This window comes from Vulpes vulpes, chromosome 1 (genome assembly GCF_048418805.1).
Source record: "Vulpes vulpes isolate BD-2025 chromosome 1, VulVul3, whole genome shotgun sequence".
Lineage (NCBI taxonomy): Eukaryota > Metazoa > Chordata > Mammalia > Carnivora > Canidae > Vulpes > Vulpes vulpes.
In genome coordinates this window covers 90,143,778-90,152,022 of record NC_132780.1, presented here as the reverse complement: position 1 = coordinate 90,152,022, position 8,245 = coordinate 90,143,778, and the positions used below count along the sequence as shown (strand labels likewise).

General features: G+C 49.0%; 1 protein-coding gene across 1 annotated transcript; it reads right to left on the bottom strand.

Moving 5' to 3' along the window:
- Positions 1-4,735: 4,735 nt before the first annotated feature.
- Positions 4,736-6,437, bottom strand: CITED2 (Cbp/p300 interacting transactivator with Glu/Asp rich carboxy-terminal domain 2). Its single transcript, XM_072719721.1, has 2 exons — positions 6,147-6,437; positions 4,736-5,638 (listed from the first exon to the last, which is right to left on the bottom strand). The coding sequence occupies exon 2, from the start codon at positions 5,628-5,630 to the stop codon at positions 4,821-4,823; it is 810 nt and encodes a 269-aa protein (XP_072575822.1). The 5' UTR covers positions 5,631-5,638; positions 6,147-6,437; the 3' UTR covers positions 4,736-4,820.
- Positions 6,438-8,245: the final 1,808 nt, after the last annotated feature.

The window sequence follows — 8,245 nt, the reverse complement described above, 5'->3', positions numbered from 1 at the left end:
CAAGGACCAACATGGATGGATTCAGTTCCAACTCAGTAGCAACCCCGATTGCTCTTAGCTTTTCTTTTATTACATTCACCCATAGCAAAATACTCTGGAAAATCACACCAGCAACTCTTAGAATATTTTCAGTTCATTATTTAGCATTCCTTGTGAATTTAATTTCTCCAATGAGGGGGAAAATGTCTTTATTTCAGATGCCTTACAATCTTTCAAAAATATATGTGAATCTTATTTACTATACAGCAAACTACAACTATTTATGAACAGTACAAGTATTTGATAGAGAAATATCCTTATATTTCTTTTTCCAATTTAAATTATAAGTTTTGCTACCAGACAAAACAGAATCATTTCTCTCCTAGCTGGATAAAAATAGGTCAAGTAATTTAAGCCAGTCCATGGCAATTAAAATTCTGACATTGCCATTGTTTCTTCTATTCTGGGGGGAAAAGACAAACAGAACACATGGTAATAGGGGTTCATTGGCTAAGTCACTTGGTGTGCTACCTATTGTTCTCTTGCTTCAACCTGCCTGGGAGCTCTGATTCTGATGATAGTGGTACAGTACCAAAATGATAAATACCATCTCTGAAGCTGTGTAATACCTCTTTTGTGCTAACAAAACAATACGGTTGGAGAGGAGAAAATTGCCAATGGCTTGGGTCCTAAATTCCTTGAATTCTAAATTTATTTATTTTTTGGAGACAATGTTATCTGCCAAGCTTATTTTAAAGTAAATTTTACTGAATCAATTAGACAGCAACACTCATTCTCATTAAACATCCTGTGGCCCTTTCACAAGATTAGAGCCTGTGGCTTGGTCACATTCCAACACAGATAACTGCATTCTGCATTCCTAGATACGGCTCTCCACCTTTCCAAACCCTTACCATCAGACCCATTATTATTTGCACTTGTCCCAAAACAACAGTTCTGTTGTGAGGGTGCAGAGTATCAGCTTCAGCTGTCAGGCTAAAGCGCTGCTCACTATACTTTTATAAAAGAAAATTCCTTAACCAGTGCATATTTTGAAATGTGAGGCAAATCTCAATTATGTACATTTCATTGTAAGTTAAGTAAAAGCCTCTTATTTTCATAAAGGGAGTTTACTTAGGATTCTTCTTTGCTAAAAAAATTTGTTGCTCAGATATGTGCTGTTTGCTTCAAGAGAGAAAATGAAGCATTCAGAAATGGTAAACAAACAAACAAATAGAGCAACAAAAAACCCCTCTTGAGCAAATGGTTTTCCTTTGACCTTCTAAATAAATTCCACAAGGGGGCGAAAACACCTAATAGTCTGGGACTACAAAGTTTATATTTCAAAGCCGGCCACCCATAATAGATTAGTGGATTAATATTTTGCTCTAAAGGATCTGGCCTTTAATGTTGACATCAATTTATAGCTATCCCAGGCATTTACAGTAGTAAAAGTCACGGAGACCATAAACTTCACAATAGATGTCAGCCTTCTGGTACTAGTGCTCTAGCCTAGCACCCCATAAACAGTGGTGATTAGGTAACTGTCCTTCAAAGACGCATCCATAGTTGTAACGGCTTTATCAGCTCCAGCAAAAACCCGGCCCCAGGATTTTAGCAGCCACAAGGCAGAGGGACAAGTTTTTATCAATGTGTTATTTTTCTGACATGTTCTATGATGTTCTTGCTTATCATTGATCTCATCTCGAAAAATCAAGCGTGGAGTGTCTATTTGTGTGCAAAGCTTAAAGAACAGAAGCTCTCTTGTACCATATTAGAACTTTTTGAAAAACAGCCAAGGTACAGAGGTCAAATTTCCCCATATGCTATAAGCAACTTAGTAGGAAGCAGGACCACAAAAGGTTTTGCAAATGTCCGCCAGTAGCCCGGTGATCTAGGTCACTGTACAGGTTTCATTAATCAGGTTGTTCAAACAAGGAGTTATTTTTCCTCTGCTTAAGAGACCTGCAGATATCACATAGAATCTGCTCAATTGTTGATCAAGAGAGAGTTTTAATGAAATAGAGATCATTCAAATGAATGGGGGGGTGGGGTGGGGGAGGCTTGTATTTGCACTGAGGAGAAATTGTGCTTTTAAACCAGCTCCTCTGTTTGAGTCCTCTGTTCTGGTAGAGATGGGCTCAGGATCTAATAATAGTTCCTTGGGTTCTGCATCTCCACATACGTGTTCCGGTGTTAGAGCAGCAGGAGGAATTTAGTGACAGAGCAGGTGTTGTGGCTTATTTCCTGGCAGAATAAATGGTGAAGGGTGGTGGCAAGACTATTCTTCTGCGTCTTTCTTTATGCAAAAAACAAAAACAAAAACAAAACAAAACAACAACAACAAAAAACAATGCCTCCAAAAGCTTTCCTTTTTTTTCCTGGCACAAGTGAAAAAGAACAAGAATTGCTGTATTAATATGTATGCAAACATATTTTTTCACTTGAGCCTCTGGGGGAGGGGGGGGGGAGGAAAGAAAAACTTACTGTGAAAATGCTTAGCCAGAAAGATTTACTGCTGATTGCAGATTTAGTATTGACATATTTTAGCTGGAGAAAACTTCAGCTTGAACTATTAATGTGGGAAATCTGGATGGGTTTTTAAAAATGGGGTGAAGAGTTTGAAATGATTTTGTTTTCAGAGAAATTATTTATTTAGAACATAATTTTGAATAAGGAAGTGTCAATTATAGAGGTATAAAAAGCCCAGTGGAGTGTGCATCTTAATTTTAATGGCTTGCCTTGGAAATAGAATCATAGAGTGTAGGTGATCTGAATTATACTGAAATCAGCCTTTACGCCAGACTCACTGTAATTTAACACTTCTGTGTTTCCTTCTCTGATTTCTTTTTTTATTATGAAATATGGGATTTAAGATTAGAATCTAAGAGTCTAAATGAAATGCTCTTTTAAAGTATTAGTGTGATTTCCCTCAACCTCTATTTCTTTACTTCTCCAGTGGGTCAAATATAAAAGACTGATTTTTTTTCTTGAATGTAGATGTATTGCTCCTACAAGCTAAGCTAAGGAAAACATGAAAGGGAAAACAAAACTCCCATCTTCAAACTGGGATAACTTGAGATGTTAACAATACTTTTTCTTTTACTTGATTATATAAGGCAAAACTCGACACCTACTTAGCCATAATTATGTCTTCTTGATAACACGTTTAGGTAAAATTAAAACAATCTTATCCCCATGTCCTTTGCACCCCTTTCCTGTAACAGAAAAGGCTCAGGAATTCTGGAAAATAGGGCATGCTTGAGAGGGAACATCTTGTGAAGACTGTAATTTGACCTTTGAATCAACCTCCCTGTGTAAATTTTAAATATCATAGAACAAAATAGAAAGCCTCAAGGTGGAACTCTGGCCCCCTCTTCCTCTTAGGACTATAAACCAGTCAGAAGCTATTTCAGAGATTAAGCTAGAAAATGTGTGCCTCTCCTTAGGACTTTTGCTGAGAAATAAAATTCGTCACTAGAGATAAAGGTAGATTTATGTCCAATGCCATCCTCATCAATCTCCCAGTATATTATTCCCGTGGTCTCCCTTCATTTGTGTAGTTGAATCAGGTATAACCAGAAACACTTGGTTTTCCCCCTCCCAGACTGTGAAAAATATATATTTGGTGTTACAGACCTTTCTAACTCTGGAGTACACTCGAATATGATGGCAATTAAGAAAAAAAAAAATGCTCTTTGACAACTTTGCAGCTTCTGATTAAACCACACCAAGAGGCATGTTACAATGATAACAATGAAGCATTATGCCAATTATGTTAAATCCTGCTCTCCACTTAAGCTCATCATGACCTGTTTTAGTGTCCTGTAATTTATCCTTTGGAATGCTTACTCTCATCAATAAAGTGTTCAACTTAAAGAGGAGGAAAAAAAAAAAAAAAAGAAGCCACCAAAAGGAACCACCACCCCCCAAATGACTTCTAGAAAACAAGTATTTCTTAACTTTTTATTGACATTGGCAAATTAAAATAGAATAAATTAACAAGTATTTTCTCAAAAAAATGTTTTGTACAAAAATACTGTCAAAATTTCCTAAAAAGCTTTCAACACAGTAGTATCTTTTCATGTACTGAATATAACTATTAGCACAGTGTCAAAAATGTTGAAGACAGAAACAAAATAAAAATCTGTGAAATGTTTGCCACTGACGACATTCCACACCCTATTATTGTCTGTACATATGGGGGAGGGGGGACAGCCAACTTGAAAGTGAACAGTATGACTTTTCCTGATCCAGAACGGTTTGGCCCACATCTGTTTAATCTTCCAGTTTAGCATATTTAAAAAAAAAATTAGTCTGTACTCAAATGCATAGTTAAAAAAATGAAGCGAGATGGCAGAGTTTGTGCAGTAATATCTGCCCTTCAAAGTTCATGCAACCAACTAATGCAATTTTTCCTTCCACTCGTAAATCTGAATGCAGTTCAGTCATTTGAAACCATCTACAAAATCCACAAGATTAAGCAGTTTGCCAAGATTAATATCTAACAGTTGAGCACTGGAGAAAGTGAGGAAATAAGGAGTAAAAACAAACAACAAAAAAGACCAAGTTAGCTAGATATCTCAACTACATAAGGGAGGTGAATGTCAAGGCTACAAAAACGAAACAAAAACAGGGGGAAAAAAAAAAAAAGAGTGGCAGCGATTTTTTTTTTTAAACCAATTTGTACAAGTTTATAGTTTACTTTGTTTCCAAGTTCTCAAACCTTTCAAGATCTGAAAAGCGAGATACTGTGTCTACGGGAATGTTTTTTTAATTCACGCCGGAGTTGGGGGCGGGGTGGGGGTGTCTGATTTCTTCTCGCCGGGGTTTCGGTCAAGTCAGCAGCTTACTCTGCTGGGCTGCTGTTTGCACACGAAGTCCGTCATGAAGTCAAACTCGTTCTGCCCCAGCCAGAGTTCGGGCAGCTCCTTGATGCGGTCCAAGCCCATTTCTATCACTAAGGACATAAGCACTTCCTCGTCGATGAAATCAGTGTCTATGACATTGGGCGGCAGCATCGCGGCAGGGACGTGGGCCACCGAGGCGGGCACGTTGCCGCCGCTGCCGCCGCCGCTGCCGCCGCTGCCCGCGCCGCCGCCCGCGGTGCCGCCGGAGCCGCCGGGGGTGCTGCCGCCGCCCGAGCCGCCGGGGGTGCTGCTGCCGCCGCTGTGCTTGGGGTTGCAATCTCGGAAGTGCTGGTTCGTCCCGTTCATCTGGTGGCCTGCAGCAGGGTGCAAATCCGGCATGTAGTGGTTGTGGGGGTAGGGGTGATGGTTGAAATACTGGTTGTTGAGCTTCTGCAGCTGCATGCTGGCCGGCAGGGAGCCTCCCTGGCTGGCCACCGGGGGGCCCATGAACTGGGAGTTGCTGAACCTGGCCGCGGGCGCCAGCGCGCTCGGGGGGTGCCCTCCGCTCACAGTCCCCGGCCCCATCGCGTGCCTGATGCCGCTCGTGGCGTTCATGCCGCCCGCGCCGTAGTGTATGTGCTCGCCCATCAGGGCGTTGAAGGCGTGCTGCGGCTGCGGCTGCTGGTGGTGGTGCGGGCTCGGGAACTGGCCCATGCCCATGCGGTGCGCGGGGTGGTGGTGCAGCCCGCCGGGGCCGTCGGGGAAGCGCCCGTGGTTCATGGCCATCATGTGGTCTGCCATCTCCAGTCCTGGAAGCGAAGGGGGCAGCGGCTGGTTAGCGCCCGCGCCTCGCGTGCCGCCCACCGCGGCGCGCCCCGCCGGCCCTCGCCTCGGCCCGGGCCCCCGGGCCCCCGGCCCCCCGGCCCCCCGGCCCCCCGGCCCCCCGGGCGCACGTCGGCTGCGCAGCCACCCGCCCTCCCCGGGACCCGGCCCGCAGCCCGCGCGGCCGCGCTCGCCACGGGGGGACCTGCCGCCCGCCAGGCAGCCCCTGCCCCGGCGACCCGGCGGGCGGACCCGAGCGCGCAGCCGCCGGCTCCCCGGAGTCGCCTCCTCAAGGAAGTGCCCCGCAGCCCCGCCGCGAACTTCGGGCACGAAACCGGCCCCCCGCCGCCCGCCGCCCGCCGCCCGCCGCCCGCCGCCCGCCGCCGCACATCCTGTTGTTATTCCCCAGCTCCGCCTCGCGCTCTTCCTCCGGCGAGCCCAGCCCTCGGAGGACGCGCTGGCAGGCGCCCCGGCAGCTTCGCCCGCCGCGCTTACCTTCCGTCTTGGCGAGGTCGGCTCCGCAGACCGAGGGCGGGATCGTCGGGTCCAGGACCGGCTCAGCGGCGCATAAGGGGGCCCGCCCGGCGTGCAGGGCGCTCGCGGTCGCGACGTCGGCCCCGAGGTCTCGCGGCGGCCGCCGGGGCAGGGCTGGGGCTGGGGCAGGGCCGGGGCCGGGCAGGGCCGGAGCCGGGGCAGGGCCGGAGCCGTTCCCTTTTATTTCCCCTCTGCTGCCCTCACAGCTCGGCGAGGCGGCCCGGCAGCTGCCAACAATGAGCTGTGTTTCTTCGGGCTCCGGCCACAGTTAATATAAGGGTTTCAGGAAGGGCGGAGCGAGAGCCTCCCGGGCGGGCGGCGGCAAAACGCGGACTGCGGAGCCCCGGGCACGCCGGACCGGGTGGGCGAGCCGCGTCCCCGCGGCCGGAGGCACGTGCGCAGAGGCTGCGGGCCCGGGCGCCGCCTCGCTGCCGCGGGGCTGTGCTTTCTTCCCGCCGCACGGACGCGGGGCCGGCTCGGCTGTCCGCGGGGCCGGGAGAGAGCGGCCCTGGACGCCCCCCAGCCCCGGCGCAGCGCCCGCCCTGCGAGGAGCGAGGCAAAACACAGCGCCCGCACCGCTCCCCTCCGGCCGGGTCCCCCGCCCCCAGCTCTCCCGCTCGGCTCTCTGCGGGGAAAGGGGGGTCGCTCAGCGCCCCTTTCCTCCACGGTGCCCCTCTGCCTCCCCGGCTCTGCACCCCCCCCCCCCCCCCACACACACACACGCTCCCGGGTTGCAAAGAAGGGCTGTGTTTTTCCGAGTGGGGTTTTAAATCCCCGGACGCATAATGCCCCTTCCCCGAACGCACTTTCCCGGGCTGCGCCTTTGTGCTTTTACAGGGGCACCAGGTAAACCTGATCTAGATATTTCTGCGTGTAGACGCATCCCCCCCCTTCCCCCCACTCCTTTCAAGGACAGGAGCTGGGGGCGGGGAGCGGCAGCGGCTGCAGGTGGACGGAGCGCGTTCGCGGGCCCGGCCGCCTCGGCTCCCGCGCCCGGGAGTCCGGTCCGCGCTTTCGGGCCCGCTCGCCGCTCCCGGGGTACGTGTGCTTCTGCTAAGTTTGCGTTTGCAGCTCTTGGTAGCTTTGGCATCCGAGCTGAGGCGTCTCTGCTCTGTAAACAAACTCAGCGATCCTCGTCCCCAGATCCACCTTTTTGCACATACACAGTTTCTTGCTTCTGCCGTTGCCCTTGATCCGGGGGGTGGGGGTGTGTGCAAACTTGCACAGCCTCCCTCCGGGCTCTGCCTGACGATTTGGGGTTGATTTAGAAGCGAACGGGTTTGTAATTAAGAAATTCGAGGGCTGAGTAAAGCTGCTGTTGCTGGAAAAGGAAAACAAATAGATAACATGGTAATCGCTTTGTAAATAAAGTCGTTCTGGAGGTGGGCACGTAGCTGCACGTCCCGGATGGCACCGCGCGCACACACACTGCTGGGGACTCTTCCCTTTTCAGTGAGATTGTTCAGTGGGGCAATAGGCGATAATCATAACCTTGCTTCCCAGGACGCGGCACAAGTAGCCCGGTCGTCCATTTGGCTCATTGACTTGCAAATAAAACCCCTTGCACCGGTCCGGGCTCCCACCCAGTCGGAGCTCTCCTGCTGTCTCACTTGGGGAAGCCGAGCTGTTTCCCCAACACCGCGGTGAGGCTGCTCCGAGCTTGTGTGTTGCTCTTTATGTGGTAAAAGCGAGTTTAGCGCTCCGAATAAGGACTTCTGTTCGGAGTTGTTTCTTCATAACTCGATAGCCATTGAAGACTTCCTGCTGCGAAGAGCGAGTCCCCCGCCCTCCACTCCTCCTGTTCTCCCTTCGTGCTCACAAGACTTTTTTAGGCCCTAGTTCTTGAGGATTGGAAATTCTGATACATGTACCCTTGCAGGAATTTTGCAAAAGGGACCGAATCCTGATTACGTTAACCTCTTGCCCCTCTGTCTTCCTCTAGTTAGATTGTATAGAGATACATGCCTAATATGCAAATATACTATATTTAATATATATCTATATTTAAACATTGTTAATGTCTTCCTCTCTTTCTTTTCCCCAGCTCTTCAGCATTTACA

What these genes read in the sequence shown, in the direction of transcription:
- CITED2 (XM_072719721.1), bottom strand. Translation starts at nt 5,630, where the DNA reads ATGGCAGACCACATGATGGCCATGAACCACGGGCGCTTCCCCGACGGC.